General features: G+C 38.4%; 1 protein-coding gene across 3 annotated transcripts in view; it reads right to left on the reverse strand.

Moving 5' to 3' along the window:
* Positions 1-21,512, reverse strand: part of Timeout (circadian regulator timeout) — a 284,768-nt gene that overhangs the window by 21,781 nt on the left and 241,475 nt on the right. For all 3 annotated transcript variants that reach the window (XM_076798883.1, XM_076798881.1, XM_076798882.1), the window contains 3 exons: positions 1,179-1,250; positions 1,010-1,097; positions 391-589 (listed from right to left, as the gene is read on the reverse strand). In XM_076798883.1, coding sequence (XP_076654998.1) covers positions 391-589; positions 1,010-1,097; positions 1,179-1,250 — 359 coding nt within the window. The remainder of the gene's footprint in view (positions 1-390; positions 590-1,009; positions 1,098-1,178; positions 1,251-21,512) is intronic.

Here is a 21,512-nt window from a genome sequence, read left to right on the forward strand (position 1 = left end):
ATAGATATACAGTTTTAAATTGTTTTAATCTGTTTACTGTTTCAAATTTTGCCTACTTATTTTTGTCATAAATGTATAAAATTTTCCCAGCCTAATTGTAAGTTATTATGGTGTGTTAATTGACACGATGGCAGCTACACATTGGTAAATTATTTAATTATTGTAGTTAGTATGTATTCAGTGATGTAATCACGATGGTTATAATTTGTTACTGGATATTACTAAAATAAAATTGGTGTATTTCGCAAAAATTGAAACTACACGGAAATTTGTCTGTGGCACTGTAATGAAAAATTTTATGAAATTTTCGAACTTCCGAAAGAACTTTTTTGACAAAATTAATTGAGAAATAACTGAAATAGTTGGTAAATTGGCTCGTATAGAAATTACCTTGTGACCAGGATAGTTGGAGTGGAGAATTCTTTGGAAAACTCTGAACATGGACGCCTGGAACATCATTCCGGGCATTTTGCACTCCCACGCTATCCGATGCAACATCTTGTTAACGTAATGATTCACTTCATCCGTATTCTTATCGAATTGACGTAGTAGAATCGCCATCGTTTTCACAACTTTCACATTGGCGAATCTTTCAAAGAAACAACCAAAAATTTGTTGATCATTTTCCCAATACGGTAAAGTTAATATTTTTCTAATTTATACTTGCGCAAACTTCAATTTTTATAATTGGCACTCTAAAAATTAAAAGCGGGGAAAAAATTTCATTTGTCGAGTAAAAGATTGCTTGTGGTAAAAATTGCAAAAATATTAATATGTTTTTACATTTCTTATTATTTTCAAAACTTGCACTTGTCATAAGTTTATAAGAATCCATGGTTCATTAGTTCTGTCAAATTTTAATTATTACGAAATTTGATCTAATATTATGTTAACATTTTGGTTCTCAGAAGCCTAATAGCAACCTTTTTGATTACTATATAAATGATAGTAAACAAAGTATTAATAGGTAGGTAAATTAATATCAAAGAATTTACGGTTCCTCTCATACCTGTGGATAAAATCAGAAAAATTGAAATCAGATTCAATCTTCGCCGTTCTCTCTTCGGCTTCCTCCTCCTCGTCTTCCTCCTCATCTTCTGAAACAATATTTTTTCGCGTAACATGTTTAATGAATTTTCTTTTTCATTGTACACCCGATATTCTGTTTTATAACTTACCTTTTTCATTAAAAGCATTCTCTGCATTTTCAGCTTGGTTCGTTTGGCTTTGTGTAACGGGATCGTCTTCGACTGTAACAAACAAACAAACAAATAATTTATTATTTTCTTTTATTCCCTTCACGGGGTACTGGTATTAACGATCAACAATTTCACATTTTTGAAACAGTGAAAATACTCGCATATTTAATCATTAAATCTTAATATTAATTATCAATCAGTTGTAATATTTTATCAATCAATCTTCCATTTATAGCAATATTTTAAAATGTAATATCAAAGGGTGCAGCCGGATAAGGAGATGAAGAGCTTATCCAAAGAAAATGCTTCATACAAAATTCCAACCCCATATGTCGACATGGGGGGTAGTAATGGGGTGACGAAGAAAATCAGGTTTTTCCGTAATTTCTCTTATCCTCGTCAACTGAAAATTCTGAAAAAAATCAGGCATATTTTTGCTATTAAAATGCACATCTACGATTTTTTTCAGAATTTTCAATTGAAGGGGATAGGAGAAATTCCCGGAAAACCTGATTTTCTTTGTCACCCCGTTACTACCCCCCATGTGGACATAGGGGGTTGAAAATTGGCACAAAGTATTTTCTTTGGATAATCTATCGAACAGCCTATTGCAAATTCGCTTTCGACTGTCGTAAATGTCGCGTAATCAACTATGGCATCGCAATTTGAAAACCGAATTATTCTCCACCGAAAAACACGGTAAAAATCGCAAGGATCGAGCGATTCGAACAAAAAACGCTGGAATAAAATGGAGAATCTGTCGACTGCAAGAATGCGTTTCTAATTCTTCGTTCGGCGGTCGACAAAAGCCCGGGGAACGACGCAGACGAAATATCGGGAATGCTCGTCACCGTTCCTTCGTCGGCCGAATACGAAAATGCCTGCAAACAATCGCAAGGCTCGTTTCAATGCAGAAAACGAATTCGAGGGAATACAAGCACTCCATTGAAATCCGGTTAGGGAAGAGAATCAATGAATCTCGACTGTCGGTTTGGTGCATCGTCGGGCCACGGCGAAATCGTACGTCGGAGGTCCGGTCTCTCCCTCTCCCTTCCTCTCACCACCGCATTTTCTCCCTCTCTCTCTCTCTCTCTCGATTCGGATTCGGAATCGGCGACCTCCGAAAATCGCTCGTTGAAATCCGCCGCCTACGCTGCGAAAAACCGGGCCACCGGTAAAAAAGATCGCGGTCGGATTAATTTGCGAATTTCCGGAAATCGGCGACGCCCGATGGAGATCCGCGCGCGTACACTATCCGTCAAAAATATCTCGACGTTCGCCGATCGAATCGTTCAATGGATCACTGCGAGGACACCAAATCGTAATTCGAGCCATTCGATTTTTCTCCAAATTAACGCCTTAACGCTTCGAACGCCAAACTAGAAACCCCAAAAATTCCATAAAATCAAAGTAAGTTATCGAATGAAATAAAAATTGTAAAAAATTAAATGTACGATACTGAGCAATCCTCCAACTTTCTTGCATGTTACAGATCCTAATTAAGTTCAGTACAATGAATGTATCAACGTAGAAATTCATTTTAAAACCTGCACGAATAATTCCGTCAGCCACGTATGGCTGACGTGGCGTTCAACGTGTTAAAACGTAGAGTCGAGAAAATGGACGAAATGATGGTAAACAATCATTCTTAACAGTTTTTGAAATTTTTTTTATTGCGTGTGTAAGATCACGTGCAGCTAACAAGGTTATTCCGAATAACTCTCAGCTTAGAACGTGTTTATAATTACTGAGGATTGCACATTTTCAATTTTTATTTCATTAAATAGATTATTTTGATTTCACGAACTTCGTGCAGCTGCTGTTTCGACAGTCGCGGGATTAAATGGCGACATTCGTCCTCGAAGGGTTAACAAACCGCGTCGGGAAAGTCGGAGGGGGGAAAAATGTCGTGCATAAGTTTGAAAAGGCTGGGAAAGGGGGATCGCGGAAAAGGGATAGGTTTCGAAGCCTTAGAAAATGTGCGGCCGTAACGAGGCTTTGTGCCGATCCAATCGCCGGGTTCCGGCGGGCGCAATTTTTCTCTGGCCATCGGCCCCCTCTGTGTGCCACCCCCTCCCACCCCTCTCGTCCACACACGTCGAAAATGTAATCGTCTTTCCACGGCCGCTTAATTCGCTGCTCGTCGGATCGTCCGTCCGCGAGCCGCAGAGAAAAAAAAAACAACGGTAACGCGAAACCTACGGAATCGAATTCGATCGGATTCGACGCTGCCGAGCGTGCGCGCGTACACTGCGATCCATAAGTATCGGGTCGCTGCGAAACTTTTCACGAAAACCCCAATTTTCTTTTTTAATACTTTGTCGTAGCCGCGAAATCGGCTGCTAGGTTCGGACGAAATTTATTGGGCACTTGTATCATAAGTTTTCGGCCATTTTGTCGGTAAGTAGAAGCGCAGTGTTTTCTCGCCAGACGAGGGGAATTGACTCGAATCGGGGGGGGGGGGGATGTTACCCCCTCTCTGACAGTACCGGATTAGTCACGTGACGCGTCACGTGATCGGCCCGTGGCGGAAGCGTGGGGGAAAGCGTCGTGGAAGGGGAAGGTAGAGTGGGGGAAAGCGTCGCAGAAGGGGAAGGTAGAGTGGGGAGGCAAGTCTTAGTTTGAATAGAAAAATAGGGAATATTTTATTCAAAGTACTTTCCATCGTAATAGAATAAATTCGTAAAAGGCAATCATAACTGAACTGTGTATCTGTGTGCAAAATAAACATTGTTTGCATGAATTTTAAGATACTAGAATCAAATAAATATTTGTTTCTTCCTCTAAAAATTTTCATATATTGATGTTAACATGATGTTTCACTTACTGATGTTTATCGTACATGCATAAAATCCGCAGTCTAGTTATATTTTTTCCTTAAAATAATTGTTGAGCGTTCGTCAAATAATTTTATAAGTTGAATGTATATGTATATTTTTTTTTTGGTGCTTGCGCGAGAACTCCATCGAAATATCAGCACGCTGTAGGACTAAACGTCCTTTAAAAGTAGCCGGGCAAAGTATTTTAAATCATCACATAAAGTTCCGTTTTAAACCGCTGTGTTGCTACGACCAAAGAAAACTTTCCCCGCTGTCCGAGGAATCCAGTTTGCCCAAGTGACGTTGACGACGATACTATTTCAACTGAAAGTTTTAATTGTTCCTTTCCGCGGTCCCCTGAACTCGCCGCGAAACTTTCAGATAAAACAGAGAGCGCGCTGAAAGATCCGACGTTTCTTAAATTTCCGAATTTCACCGGCACCGAAATTCCTCGAATCAGCCGGAACCGTTGAAGCAACTGTCGTGCTATTGCGCGAACTTTCGTCGACGTCAGAAAAATTTGCGGAACATTTATAAACGAAACAAGCATTGCGAGCCATAATAATTTCTAACGATAAATTCCTTCGGAAAAAATTTTAATAATTTTATTCTAAATATTTTGCAGTACGGTTGAAAACACGAAAAATTATTTCCAATATTTCTTTCGTTAAATAGTAGCCAAAAAAATATGCTTCAGAGATATAAGCTACTTTTTCTTCTTATACTCTTCAACGTTTTCTCAATTATTTACTATAATTACATTCATAATATTTCTGTCGTTGTTCTCGCTGGATGACCTAAAAATGTCGTTAAAATTCGCGTATCTGAAATTTTATATTCGAAGCGCGCTTCGCTAATTGAATCATTTATTATTCCAATTATAATTACATTTTTAATATTCCGCGCGCTCATGACGAATTGTTATTATGATTACAATATACAATTTCCACGAAACTGTCGAATTTCGAACACAATTTTCTACGTCCATTTTCGTCGTTACGATTGATTATTATTATCAAAACAAAACAGTTGTAGTTTCGCGGCTAACAGATCCCGAAAATGTCTGTAACGTCAAAGTTAACAAACCCGGGGTCTTTCGAAGCGAAACTTGATTCATTGTCGTGCAAATTGTCAAACAAATTTTGCGGAAAATTACAACGAGTGTTTTCATCGCAAAGGCATTAGCCATCTTGTTCCCGCAATCGGGTCAAGCATTAATTACGAACTGCATTCATTAGATTACTCGCAGAACCGTGAACTTAATAAACTCCCTTCGCCTCTCCCGGATTTCATTTCCGAGAAAGCTCTCCGGTTCGTTCGAAATTAATGATGTACACAGAGGCAACGCGCTGAAAAATGTATTCGAATCGAACATGTACGGATCCGCCCGTACGTTAAACGCGATTTCTATTACGCGAACATTTGCTCGCGAGGATTAGCCCCGGCGCGGCGCGGACTGAATTAGCTCGGTTTCCCGAGCCCTCCGTGTGATTTACGCAAACGTTGCTCCGTAGGTTCGAGTTCGGGAATTAATACCTTAAAAAATTGATCGGTTCCGTTTCCCAGCGACTTTACGACTTTACGAAGCGCGAGGTCCAGTCGATTAAAAAATGGAACACAAGCATTATTTAAAAAGTGTAGCCGGAAGCTCAAAAGAAGCTCAAAAGTGCCCCCAAACCAAAGTGTAACTGGAAGCTCAAAAGAAGGTCAAAAGTGTCCCCAAACCAAAGTGCATCCAAACCAAAGTATAACTGGAAGCTCAAAAGAAGCTCAAAAGTGCCCCCAAATCAAAGTGCCCCCAAATCAAAGTGCCCCCAAACCAAAGTCTAGCTGGAAGCTCAAAAGTGCCCCCAAACCAAAGTGCCCCCAAACCAAAGTGTAGTTGGAAGCTCAAAAGAAGCTCAAAAGTGCCCCCAAATCAAAGTGCCCCAAACCAAAGTCTAGCTGGAAGCTCAAAAGTGCCCCCAAACCAAAGTGCCCCCAAACCAAAGTGCCCCCAAACCAAAGTGCCCCCAAACCAAATTGTAGTTGGGAGCTCAAAAGTGCCCCCAAACCAAAGTGTAGTTGGAAGCTCAAAAGAAGCTCAAAAGTGCCCCCAAACCAAAGTGTAGTTGGAAGCTCAAAACGAGCTCAAAAGTGCCCCCAAACCAAATTAAATTAGCAATAGGCCATTCGATAGCATATCCAAAAAAAAAATACAGTGATTCTCTACATATGTCGCCAAGGCCAGTAGGAACTTGTTTTGCACGTAAGCGGAAATAAATGTTGTTTGACAAATTTTTCCTGGGCCATGTAGCACGTGAATTTTATAATGTTTATAAATATCATCGGAACATAATGTAGTTAGTTTTCTATAGTTACCCGATGTAAATTGATGAATGGGGACGCGTTAAGATCGATGGGAAACTGATAACAGCTTGGCATAGTCTGCAGCCCGGTCGTAAGTAGAACTAGTAAGCGATGGTCAGACAAGTTAGCTCGGTATAATAGACAGCACATATGTTACACAACGTCCAAATTTGATTTTCTCTAACACGTAATATCGTTCAAAAGTAACTTTTATGCGATATAGTTTGTTGACACTACCGTATTATTATTAAAATTATTAAATTTATTTGAACATATTTTAGTTGTATCAGTTTCTTTTTATATTGAATTCTTTCGTGTTCAACTGAAATAATAGCGATGCACCGCTCTGTACACGTGTACGCAGCTGCCATAAACGTTTCTGTATGTGGACAGCCATTATTTTATTCACTTTAGGTAAACATTTCTCGGATGGTCCTCCAGATCGATGATAGGTAAACATTTAGGATTGCTTTCCTGTTTTCGTTCGATCTTACCAAATACTGTTTCGCATATGCAAAGCCAACACAGAATAATAGATTCTCCTTTCGTTTAAATAATATTTAAATAATATAGTATTGGCATAGTGCAATTTTTACTGTACAAATATCCATAACCACGAGAAAGATTGAGCTCAATATCCATTTTTCATAATACATGTATTCTGTACATTCTAATTGTATAACAAAAAATAGTAATATAAACAAAAAATTATACCGAAAGTAATAATAAACATATGAAAAATGTATCGACTGTACAAAATGTATTTAGTTCATTCAATTTATTATTCGGAGGACATACTTAAAAGAAAAGCTGTCAAGAGAATATTAACATGTTATTTTTAATAATGTACGAATTTAATTAATATTCGGATGTGCCGGTACATTTGTGCTTCTATTAAAAGCTGAAAATATATATTTTTGTTATTACTTTCGATACAATTTGATGAATACACAATGCATGTTAGACTGTGTAAGATACGCCCATTTTAAAAAATGAATATTTAATCCAATGTTTCTCGTACTAATGAATATTTATAATGTGAAAATAACATTAAGCCAATAATTTTGTCCATCACTCCGCGTTAATGTATTAACATCGAGCGTATCGAGGAATCGGAAAATTGTTAAGTAACCTCAACGTCATTAACAGGGACGATATAATTAGTAGATTACGTGGAAAATGAAATTAATTTTCATTTATCAGGGCGACGCGAAAATATCATACAACTTTTCGTGTGATTTTCAAATTGATGAAACATATTTGCTGCATTGTCGACTAAATTTTCCAGTTTCAGTGAATTTATTTATAAACCACTCCCACGATATTCTTAAATGTAATGTAAACAGGGCATTGTTTAAGCGTTGAATATTAACAAAACGGGTACGGGAGTTTAATATTTATTGCCAATCATTACAGACCGTACAACCATATTTTACGGGGTTTGTACGTACACGATATAGTACGATTTTGTTAAATGAGAAAAATAATTATTCGAAATTAATCTACAATGTGTGACTGCATCGTTATTTACTGCTTCTTCCCTTTTTTTGTCATAATCTTTGATTCTCACACTCGAAAAACTTCATAATTTCTTATTTAAAAACTTGACTCGAGAATCCATATATGTTTAAACATTTATCGCTTTATTATTTTTTTTTTATAAAATCGCTGTCAACGTATTTGTGACATTTTTGCGATTAAAATGAGTCCGAACATGACATAATTCGGTGCATATTCACTTGTTTAATTCACGATGCAGTGGGACCTCGATTATCCGAACTGATGTATATATTCACCATTATCTGAATATAAGTAATTCAATGTAAAGAGATCTCTATACTCCATGATTCATTGCACAAACCAGTAAAGATTTAATCCAATCTTCAATCTTATCCAAAAATACTCGTGATCACTGATTCGTTCGGATAATCGAGGTTCTACTTTATCGCGTATTAAACACGTAAATATAATCGGAACTGTATCGTGTTTGGTATCATTTTAATCAGAAAAGTGTCGCGGATATGCCAGCAAAACTTTCGTATAGCTACGATTGGAGGCAGAAAAGTTATGTCACCGAATCAGTATAGTCTCGCGTGAGAGATCAAAGAATTAACGTCTGCACACGATATAAATGATATTTCGGACCCGAAATTTGCACAACGCAACTATATATGGAAAATTGAAAAACCACACAGCAGTTTATGGGTTTAATAAAACATTTTACGGCCAGGTCCCGTGATCTCCTACTCCGTTCGATTTCAATCCCGAATTTAGAGATGTAATTTGTTAACGTCTAATAGCTCGGTTTGCGATTCTCTTAAGGGAGCTGTTGTACCATCAGATATAATCCCGGAAATGTAATCTTGTCAAGGAACGGGCGAGATATAACGTAATTCGTAGATACCGGGAAACTGTAAGGCCCTTGAACTGTATCCTGGGATTGCGTATCTATACCGAAGTTTCGGAACCGGGCGTGATCGAAGATGTTCTATCAAAGCTTTTAGACATGTTCGAGCTAAGGTACAGACTTCGAATTCAGATTCTCCTCCTGCACACCGACTAAACCAATAAACATTACTGCCCGAACATAGTTTCAAGAATTGTTGATTGCAAACTCGATCAATGTTAATTAACATGTCCACCCCTTCCCCCCTGACGAATTTTGCACGCTGTTCGCCGGATCCTTCGAACTAACTAAAAATGCTTTTGCCTAATTTAAAAAAGAAATTTTTATCCCAGAGATTTGCGATTTAAGAAGAAAGTAAAAGAAAATTTTTTTTTGGTAATTGAAGGAAATATTGAGCATAAAGAATTGCAATTTAGAGAGAGAAAAAGAACGTTTTTGAAAATTGTAGTTGCATAAAATATGTGTATTATGTTAATTCCATATTTTTTATTGTCGTTTAGTAATGATTAAATTACGAAGGAGAAGGAAAAAGGTACAACCTACAAAATTCTATAATGAAATGAATGCGATTAACTGCGTAATACTCGTAAATATATTAAATTACAATGTAAAATGAACGAACGAACATCATTATCTTTATCCGATTAATTCGACCGAATAGAAATTAATTTACGCCTCGCGCACACTTCATTTTCTGTTTCGAAACACTACGGAACATTTAATTTCTCTCCGCCCGTGCACTTTGAAGTATTCGCTTAAAGTATGCTGCACCGAATAATGTACAATTATTAAATCACATCCTTAAAGGGACAATGCCACGCGAGGATTTACAGTATTGTTGTGAAATAATGAACCATTAGAGTCCGGAAAACAAAACACGGGATTGAAAATATGTGGTCTCAATTAACATTCGGACACTCTACAATAAAATAACTTTTTTAAAATCGAACCGAACGACTCGAGTTCGTTTTAGGAGTTAGAAGGATTAGCGTAGTAGATGACATACTAAAGAAATTTGGACAAAAATCGTAATTTCTCAGAATCGTGAAAAAAATAGTAACGGTTGCCTTTTACAAGTTTCTGGCCGGGACTTATATTGAAAATTTAAAACATCCAATCGTTAGATTTGTGTCGGTTATATATATTTTGAAAATTTTATTGATTAAACTTTGGAGGAAAACCTTCCTGAGGTCATTTGAAGTAACTGTTTCCTTAGCAAAAATTTCCGCCTCGGCTTCGTTTTCGAGTTATTAACGAAAAACGTGGACCAATCAGAGCAACACCACGCCCAGCGGTCCACGCCCTCTTGTCACGCGCTCCTGGTAGCCGCGCTCTGATTGGTCGGTGTTTTTCGCGAATAACTCGTTAACAAAGTCACGGAGAAAATTTTCGCAAAGGAAAAAGTTACGTCAAATCACCCCAGGAACCAGCCCTTTTAAGCTTTTCCGAGATTTTCGCGACACCCTGAAATAGTCACTTTCAGTGAGTTACCCCCTACTGTAAGGGGTGTCGCGAATATTACTTCCGGCCGATGTAGCTGCGGGACGACGTTTTGTATTTTATTATAGAGGTAATTTGTTACGTACACGCCGTTTCCATGGAACAAGGAATATTGCTCCGCAGCGTAGAAGCATTACGTTACCAAAGCTCGGTTCATCTAATGGATTAACCACTTATGTACATGGTACGTAGGTAGGTTCTCTCGGATCAACGATTACCAACGGTGCACGGCCAAAGTCTCCCGATAACTCAGGTTATGTCACATTACAGGCTTATCGATCGACTCTAGAACTCTATGGCGACATATAATAGCACACCTGCGTGTGCACAGGTGTGTGTGGGCACGCTGATACACGTGTACCGGCGATACAAAGGCGATTTGCACGCGATCACAGTGTCGCTCCTAACACGTTCATGGTTATAGGGTTTCAACGCTTGATTGGTTTACCTATGTAGACAGCTAATTTTCTTTCGGTCCGTTTCCAATGTGCTGCAGAGTGTCACATCACGTTACAAATTGACTACGTCGTGAACCGCTCTACCATCCTAATTGTTATTAACAGTATATCGTACAGCGGGGGCCCAAATTATTTTCAAAAAATCTTTTGTGCAGAAATTTATATCATTCCCCAAAAAGGGGAATGATCTCTGTTCAAGTACGAGGAGGTGAACAATTTGTGATAAACTATATGTTATACAGGGTGTTCCAGAAAGGGTGTTCTCTTCCCTTCGAAGGGAAGATTCCTCGGATCATTTGAAGCAACTATTTCCTTTGCGAAAATGTCCTCCGAGGCTTCGTTAAGAAGCTATCAACGAAAAACACGGACCAATCAGAGCACAGGAGGGCGTGTCAGGTGGGCGTGGAGCGCTGAGCGTGGCGTTGCTCTGATTGGTCCACGTTTTTCGTTAATAACTCGTTAACAAAGCCGCGGAGAACGTTTTCACAAAGGAAAAAGTTGCTTCAAATGATCCGAGGAATCTTCCCAATCAAGGAAGCACATTTTCGGGACAACCAATTTTGTTATCTAATATCAGAAGTGTCTACTAAATTTTCACAAGGGTAAAAGAAATGCCATTGGCACCGCGCTGAATCAGACGAAAGGGAGGGCCATTTGTCTTGGCGCAATCGGAAATTATCGCATGCATTTACAAAGGGAACTCTACGAGGTGCCATCGCGAGGATATTACGTCCCCTTAAGGTTCATTTATACACGAGTGAAACGCGCACGCGATGATATTTTTCCCAGCTCGCCGCGCGGTCGTTATGGGCTTGTCATGAGCCCGACACGGTCCCGTGGCGTCTTACGTATAAATGGGGCCATTATGGTTCCGCAAATGCGTTCCCGTTGCAGCGTGTTGGTTCGAACAAAATTATGTCCAATCCCGCGTGGACATTTTGGCGTCACCGATACGTTGCACGGTTCACACTTTCGAGAAAAAGGACGATCGTTGTTTTGCATTGTTTCGCAAGGGGGTGGGGGAGGGTGAGGGGGTGGCAAGCGGGCTGCAATTAACACGTGCACGGGCGCGCTTCGATCCACTGTAAGTCACGTCAGGACTCGTGGAACAATTCTGTCATGATTCCAGACGCCTGCGAGACAGGGTCAGCAATCAACGGGGATTATGCTTGAATTGTTTAAGCGCAGATGATCGCACACAGGATTGCACGTCAGGACCGTGTCGAGTTCGCAATCTCATATATTTCATGCTCGTGACGAATTATTATTAAAGTACTTCTCGCGTGTTTTCGGGTTCTATTTGTTGCGACTGTTGGACCTGTGGACCGTGATGCGAGGTAAAAATTGCATTCGTTAACTGTAACATGCCAGGGTCTTTGGGCAGTTGATAAACAATGTTTTTTTATTAACTATGTTAATTGGCGTTAAATAACGGAATGCATCGGAATGCATGGAATGCATGGAATGCATGGAACGCACGCGGAAATCGTATAGAAATTAGTTGATATTTAAATTGTTGTAACTTTGAGACTATTGGCGCTATTTTAGTAAAAATTGCGCTGTTAGGGAGCACGAAGCCGGCGCTTTAAAACGGTTTTTGTTGCATTCGGACATGTCATTTGGTTTCCGAGATAAAATTTGTTAGTATCTCTGTGATGAAAAACGAGAAAAGTTAATTTATAATACTGCGTCGCTAAAGTTTTACAGTTGGATGCTGTTTCAGGTATTATTATATTTGTTCACGGTGAAAATAATATTGTTGTTGTATGCATTCAAAATTATTGTCAAAGCACGCAGTACCGTTAATATTTTCATATTTTACTCTCTGCCATTTTGGCATTTTTCACTGTTACAACAATTACTACATGCTTGCTGCTTTGTTCGTGGTAAAAAAAATTACTGTTGTCGCTGTACGCATTAAAATTGCTACGTACAGTGCCGTTAAAATTTTATATTTCGAGCGCGCAGTTAGCTGCTTGAATTTTTATTATCTTAATCATCATTACATTTTTAATATATTGCTTCTGGCCGGTAGATTACTATCAATCCTGTTTGCGTTGTAACAGTTATCAAAACGGTACTATATCGTTAAAACTTGACATCTGAAACATATTTCTCTGCTTCAATTATTTCTACAATAATTATTATTCCAATGTCCTGTGTATAAAAAAAAATGTTATTTCTACACGTATTCGAACTGTTGTCACGGTGTACGATAAAGGTTAAACAATTTGGGATTCAATTTTCTATTTCAGTTTTCATATGTTTCATATTATAATTATCATTATGAATAATACAACCTGTTCTTTTAATTACCATGCAGTTACTGTGTCATGACAATAACGGAATCATGTTTTCGGTGAAATAGTTATCGCATTTGTGGACCGCTTTATTCGATCTGAAATTAAAATATGCATTCAAAATCATTGCTCAGGTTGTGTAATAAGAACGCATCTACAATAATAGTGAGCATACTATAATAATGGGTGAGCATACTATTTTATCAGAAATATATGTATTGTAGAAAATGTTGTGAACGTGTCCTTCTAATATAGAAAATGTTATAGAAAATATTATAAATGATATAAATATATTTCTATGATACAGGAAATATCATAAATATATTTCTATAATATTGAAGACATTATAGATAATATTATAAATATATTTCTGTGTACATACAATGTTTATTTTATCAGGAGTTAATTAATATTCAAATAATGGAATAATAATGTTTCAAAAATATTATTTATCATTCGTTTCATTTTATACTATGATTGCATATATCGTGCTCAATTTTGACGAGCGATTCGCTCGGCTTTGTACGTTTTCAATCGTTTCCAAACATTCGCAATTAGGACCGGAGCAATAAAAGTGATGTTGCCCAGAGGAACGCGGGGTGGTAACCACTAAAATGTATTACGAATAAAATTTCGCAACAAGGGTTTCCAGAATGCGTGCTATATCTGAGAAAGTAAGCTAATTTATACAACGCACGGGCAGATGCGCAACACAGGCACAATCTGTAACTTCGCCCCCGAGAATTATTACGCAAATTAAATATACTGCGCCGCTCTGTGTGTCTGTGTGGTTTACGGGCGAAGCAGAAATTGTGCGAATCGTTTTTCACGTGCAACTAGAGGAGTATTACAGAATTTAAAACGGCACGCGTGTTTCATTTAAAGTTTTTCTCTTTGACGTGCCGAACAACCGCCGCGTGCAATTATTATTAATTGGAAAAGATCGTCGAACACTTTTTCATCCCACCGAGATCGCGATTAATTGCTATGCATGAGCGATGTACGGTTTGCCTTTTATTGTAGTTCGGTAAACGGTAAAGAACTTCTACCTCGATTAACATCAATTAACATGTACTTTGTAAACGGAATGCTTCGTATTCTGTTTGCTACACATCGCAAGATTCTGTTTGAACTGGTGTAGTTTCCCTTCAAATGAATTATGCAAATTGTAAAAATGATGTTGGGAGAAGGAATTATGTAGAAGAGAAGATTATTTACAAAATTTGCTTTAAATGACGAGGGAGGTCTTTCGGGGAGACTGAAGTTTTAATTAGCTTTTTAAATTTTTAATTTGTAGGAAGATTAAATCAGTCTGACCTCGGATTAGTAAAAATAAAGATCCTTAAAGGGAGATAATGAGCGTTGATAAGACGAATTTAAACGATCCCATTTGCACTGTATCTCGGAAGTACGAGAAGTAAGCTTAAAATATGATCGCGAAGTAATTCGGTAAATCCGTCCCCCCTTTAATAGCATTAGTTTTATATAATGGGATTTCATTATTTAATTTTAACAATTGCCGTGTAAGCTGCATTACATCGTCTACCACACAGTCCTAAAATTACGTTATATTTCATTCACTCTACAGAAAGATCTTCAATTAACAAATTAAACAGAAACTTAAAATGTCTCAATTCCAATAAAAATTGTGTATACTTATTATAAATAATATTTATGGTATTACTCGTACGAGATATTAATTTTATGACGTTGGAAGCAATTATTTGAATTTCACAAAAAAAAAAAAAAAATGAAGTTACTTTTACTTCTGGTCATTTATAAATTAAGAATAATAATAAATTGGTCGAAGTAATCCGTTACCAGAAATTGTTCTTTCACATTTAAATGGTAAACGCAAAGCATAAAAGCGGTTTGACGTTCAAATGAAATTCCTTCAAATGTTTCGACACTTAATAGAACGGGCAACAGTAATTGAAATGTAAAGCGTTCGCGGAAGTTTCGTTTCCTTCGAAAACATGTTTTATAAATACGTTTTGAAAATGTATGGAACAGTTTGCGGGCTGCACAGTTTCTCCCGCGGTTGCGGCCGCGCATCAATACCTACCGCGAAAATTTAAATTTTAATGCGCGTCCTCCGACATTTCTTTTCATTTTATCGCCGATAAATCTCGACAACGCAATCTGCTCTAATGGCTGTGAAAATATTCAAGAGAATACAGGACAAGCATTCGCCGGAAATTCGGTCGCGATTTAAAACTAATACGGAAATGGAAAACGGATTTAAACGTAACGGTAAATTTTAGAGTCCAGTCGCCGCGCACGGACTCCGTTAAATTCTAAACAGAAGTCTCAACGAAAAATACTGTTAGTCGATGAATATTCGTTACCGGTTACTGTCCATTGTTAAACAACGAAAGTCGAAACATTGTTCACGATTAAACTATTCAGACACTTTCTATAGGGGGCGGTTCTGGAAATATTTACATTATTTTTAAAACAAAGCGTTCTTTACTCTCGTAGCAAAAATTATTCTAGAACACAATTTTAATAACAACACTATGAATATCCGGTTAATATATTCACATTCAAATAATTCAGATACTTTTTGATACGTGTGCAGTGTAAAAGGCATTTAGTAAATTATTTTTAAAACGGACAGAGCATTCTTTACATTCACAATAAAATGACGTACTTTCTAAGAACATAATTTTAACAATAACAAAATGGAAATCTGGTTGATATAGTCAAAATTATAAAATTTGACAGCCTCGAGAGTTCCATAAAAATCAAAGTGACTTTTTCAATAGAATAAAAATTGGAACAATGAGTACTTTCAACTCAAATAATAAAGAATAATATTTCCTGGTCGATACATGTCTCTGACCAGACCTGTGTTTCGGACACGTATCGAGTAGACGCTGTACCTAACTTGTGTTTCGTCGATTCAACCAGTCTTGAAGAGTGTGAGATATTCGTACCCCTGTCGAAAAACAACGGCAGGATCTTTTAACATGTTTAATAGACGACGACAGGGCCCCGGCGCAATAATACATTCTAATTAGCATACCGGTTGCTGCTACGGCAGTATCCGATACGAATCTCTGGTTACGCTGGCAATCTTGATCCCCGAAACGGTAAATTAACCGGTATCGCGAGCGCGAACACGAGGGTGGCATTATGCGATTACGTTACTCGGGTAATAAGTGTTGTCTAACGAGTATACAGTGGCTAGGTAAATAGGCTCGGCAGAGAGTGCAGCCTATCAGAATTTCCGCGCTCCGAAAATAAGAGACGCGGAACGAGGGGACGAGTGGGTGGGGGGTGGGGACGAGGGGTGGGGGATAGGCGAGGGTGAAAATAGATGGGGGAGGACACGAAAACTCTGGTGTAATTTGTGAGGAGATAATAACCGGAGTCTATGGACACCGGTATCGAGAGAGAGAGAGAGAGAGAGAGAGAGAGAGAGAGAGAGAGAGAGAGAGAGAGAGGGAGGGAGAGGGAGAGAGAGAGGGAGAGACACGGCAAAGCCTCCCTCGCTCGTCTTTTTTATTCGCGCCATGTATTGCATTTAAAGCAGGCAATCTCTGAAATAATTTTTGCCCGCGCAGCCCGGCCGTTTTGCGTTTTTTCCCCGCGATACCGTGATGTAACGCGGTTTCGGCAAGTAACAGGAGATTTAAAAAAACAAAAAATACAAAAAAGAAGAGAGTCTCGGTTCGGCCTCCTGCAACGGCCAAAAAAAAAAAAAACAGGCGAGAACGTAACCGCGCGCGCGGTCTCGCGAGCAATACCGTACCGCGAAACGGCCCGAGCTCTTTTTTGCAGTTCTCCATTTTACTTTCTCTTTTTAATTTCCTGTTACCGATCGATTGAGCTATCGGTAATGGTCGACGAATCCGCGGGAGCACACGAGCAACGATGCATCTTGGTACAGGTGATTTCGGAGAAGGTTGTGACTTTTGTTCAGGGTTGGGGGATTTTTTCGGAAATTAATTATTTTTTTACGACCGTCTCGCTGGTGGTGCATTCGCGACATTCTTCTCGGGAAAATGACACCAAACACGATACGATTCGCATTATCTTTGCTCGTTTAATCCACGATTTAGTGCGACCTCGATTATCCGAACTGTACTAATATATTAACGTCTAATATGGCAATGTACACCGGAAACGATACAGTGGTCAATGGACTTCATGCGTGACATTTGAAACAGTAGAAAAATTAAAAAGAATTTAATACTCAGTCATATAAATACAGTGATTATTCTGTATATGTCCCAAATGCTTAGCCGATAAAAGTCGCAGAACTGCCGCGGGGTATACCCTCTGAGGGGCCGCGAACCTCTAGAGCTTCGCTGTCAGAGAACAGTATCTCCTGCCCGATATATGTCCCTGGCCAGACCCGTGTTTTGGACATATATCGAGTATGTATTTAGAGTTTTCAAGCACTCACTATAGAAGTCTGTACGGTATTGTCAGGCTGAATAACAGTGGAGGTTTCGCATGTTCCTCGGCGGGAGGCGTGTTTCTTTCTCGGAACCGCGTAATACGTTTCTATCCTCCGTTGAAGGGAACTTATCCTCATTATTATAATGGTAACGTCGTATCTGGTCGGGCACAGTTAACCAGCTTATTAACGTAATTAACGCGGAGAGGAGGGCCCTCGAAAGGGTGGCTCCCCGGCCTCGTTGGACGGAAGAAAAGAGGCTTCGCGCCGCCCTGGCAATTTGATCCGCGCCACAAAGCGGCCGAGCAAGATGACATCCTCGGTGTACATCTTCCACGAGACGTCCTCGGAGGCCTTTTAAAAATCTGCTCTGCCCGTCGCTGCTCTGCCTCTTTGTCTGCGCGACGCGAGGGTTACAGTTGAAAAAAAAAGGGCTTCGATGTTCACTGTCCGCCGACCTTTAAATGGAACACCCCCCACCCCCGCTCCCCGAAGCTTATTCATAACGATCAAACACGTGATACGAACCACTTTCGGATTTCTTCAGAATGCTAGATGCATTTTTAATGCACTGGGTAAAAGTTAAATGAGACGTGGGTACATTTTGAGATAAAGGCGAAAAATTATATTGTATTACACAGGGTGTGGCCGGACGGGTGGTACAACCGGTAGGGGATGAGTCTACATGTAAAAATAAGTCGGCAAAAAGGAATAACAATTTTTCGTACGACGCCTCGTTTTTGAGAAAACCGATATTGAAAATGCAGCAAATACGCATGCTATTAGTTAGGAGTCGTCTGACGCGTCTGACCATGGCTAAACAATTCTACTTGCTTACATCTTTAAACTCGATTTTCTCGAAAACCAGGCGTCAAACGAAAAAATGTTATTCCTTTCTTTCGACTTAGTTTTAGGTGTAGAATCATCCCCTGCCCGGTTGTACCACCCGTCCGGCCCCGTATAATTAATAGACAGCGGATCTTTATTCGAAATAAAAATTTTCTATCTAAATTGTAACAGTCTCATCAGACTTCGTCACATCTGCATACCATTTCAACAGTTTTCTTAAGTCCCTCGAAACACTCTAGCGGCTGGTGATTTCATCAGCCTGATAACAGCTGAAGAATCGCCAGTAATTTCGCTGCGAAATTTTTAACCATCCACTCTAAAGTCCTGATCTCGCACCCCGAGATTATCACCTTCTTCTGCATTTAAAATAATGACTTGCATAGCGTAGCTTCGGGAATGGCAAAGAATCGGGGAAAGACGTTATCGGATAATTTAAACCACAGGCAGGGTAGAATTCTATTCTAATCGAAAAATTCTAAAATTCAATTTTAGAAATTTTAAAATACTATTCTAAAAATACTGTACACATGCAAAAATTGTTTACGCCTTGTGCATTTTATTTTTATTTTTAAATGGACGTTATATAGAAAGATATAGGTCATTATTTAAGATTAATGAGAATAATAAAACCTCATTCTGGTATATTAATGTCTCCGGATATTTTTATGACAATGTGTATCTGAACGAATAAATTTATTCAATAAATACTTATAGGGAGTACCTTCATTATTTCGATAATTGTAAAACAGAAAGGATCACCGAAAGGACTGAGAAATGTTGCGAATTATTTATATAATGATCGCACGAGAATGTATAATTTATATCAGGCTTTGTAACAAACGCATTGCATCGGTGCCCTGTATTGTTATTTGTATTATTGTCCTTTATTATGACGTGCCATTTATATAATGTTATTTTCAGAAAATCAAAATTATTACTGAAAGAAAGAATGCAATTTAATTTAACTTTGCAATTTAGAAAATTTTTATGTTACACAAAGTTTTACAGTCTGAAGTACATTAATTCGAATACCCTAAAAAAACAATACAATATATTCAATCATGTATTTTGTTGGTACAACACCGCACGAAACCGAATGAAATTAGTATTCCGTTGATGCAACAATTTTTTCCCCCCTTCCAATTGCCAAAAACAAACACGGTGCGTTGTTGATATTTTCCGAACAATTTTTACTTCGACCTTTTAATGAACGTTGCCGCGAGAAATATTCATGCAGATGGAAAAAAATTGAATCTCTCAGGTGTCAGCAACCGATTTTGATGAAGTACGAGATTGAACTACCGGGCGACAAACCATTAAACAAATAAAATAATTTTCCGGTAAACGCGCATACAGAATAAATCGTGACAAGTTCTCGAAATCATGGAAAACATATTTTACCGAACATACTTGAAAAATTAACAGATCAAATATTTAAACATTCATGATCGAATAATCAAATTTGAAATATTTATATCAAGAGGTAACATTTTTCGCAAAATGTTCGACCAATCTCGCGAAATGTTATAGTCGCAATGAATCAGATTAATGATACTCCATAATGTAATAAAATAATGGTTACATGATGGCAATTCGTTTCAATTTGTTTTTCCGTGCAGTCAATCTTCGTTGACAATTCAACGAGAGGTACAGTAAAAAATCAAACAAATAATCATCGTCCGTCTAATCCCAATTAATAATCATTGATCATTCTATCAATCGTAATAATATATTGCAATCTTATAATGTCACTTTCGTGTCACATTGATGCAGAAATAATTAATATTACAACAAAAGTAAAAAGTTGGTAATATTTTAAAATACGAAAGTTGTACTAAACTTTACAGAACATAAGTTGGGACATATATAGAGTAATAAAAAACTGGAATAAAAAAAAAGGTACAATACAGATAAGTGCAAAGAATCATCATTAAAACAAGATTAAAACAGTTGAAAAATGTCTCCATATTATTCCGTATTGGGAATACTAATGGAAGAAATTTTCGCTCCCAATATTGATTAACACGTAAATGTGTTGTTTCGGGTAAAAATTCGCAATCTAATAACGGTAAATCACGACAGCCAATCAAACGAAACACATGGTGCGATCGTTAGCGAGCTAACAACCCCGGAATCGGCATGGGATAAATAAATTAAAAAGAAGCGACCGGCCGGCGATTGCGGTATAATCGCTCGTCGAGATTTTATTCGAATAACTTATCGGGGTTCTGGGGCTCGATAACAAAAGCTGGCACAGAAAACGTGACGTGTGGGTAACCAGTATCGGAGCGGTTATCCGTTCGAAAAACCGTCGACCGACCCGCATGTGAAAATCGTGTACTCTGCACTTTTGGCGCTCTTTCATCGTGTCCATTCCCGAAAACGACGGTCGGCGAATAATCGATTCGACCCCGGTATTAACCAACAATGGGGTTTCATCGAAAACTCGATAACGACGACTTCTTCTGCTCCGGCGATGAAGCGGCTACGTGAGGGTTTAACACGCCGCTGGATAAGATCAGCCTGCTTTAATCCGGCCTCGGCAGTTCACCGAAGATCGCAAAGGGATCAAAGCCACCTGCAGAACCTTTTGTGATTCCAGAAATTGTTACGAAATCGATCAATTTTAAAGCGAATTTATTTTAACTGGAAAACCCCCCAACCCCTCCGCGCGTCGCACCCCGCTGCCAATCACGTCCGCTTTATCTGCTGCGAGTTTTCTATTAAAACTGGCCTTTGCGATACCGTGACCTTATTACCCTTTTCACGTAATCAATTAATTTGTGGATGATTGCGTTTTGCTTCGTGCTTTGTTCTACCTATTCAAGACTTTTTTGTCCCATACGAAAATTGTCAGTATCGATTGCAAGGTGTATTATGCAATTTTCAGTTTGTTAATAATTTTTAGTGAAATCCAATTTCGAGTGGAAGCTTCATTCTCCTTCAGTCCTCTACACGGATGATTTTTTAAAGATGTATTAGATATTTTTTGTAATTTATTTGTAATTAGATTTTTGTGCAAAAGAAAAATTGTCAATTGTTAAAGCTTCTCGCAAAAAATTGTGACTTCGGAATTTAACTTTAAGTATTTTCTACTTTGCTGATTACTGCGAGTGGACAATTTCAGAATGGAAATTCAGTGGTGTCACTGTTTGCGGACAAATAATACGAAACAAAGTCTTGTAAATGCATAAATTTTTCATGTCGTGAATTGAAAATGTGA

This window comes from Halictus rubicundus, chromosome 13 (assembly GCF_050948215.1).
Source record: "Halictus rubicundus isolate RS-2024b chromosome 13, iyHalRubi1_principal, whole genome shotgun sequence".
Classification (NCBI taxonomy): domain Eukaryota; kingdom Metazoa; phylum Arthropoda; class Insecta; order Hymenoptera; family Halictidae; genus Halictus; species Halictus rubicundus.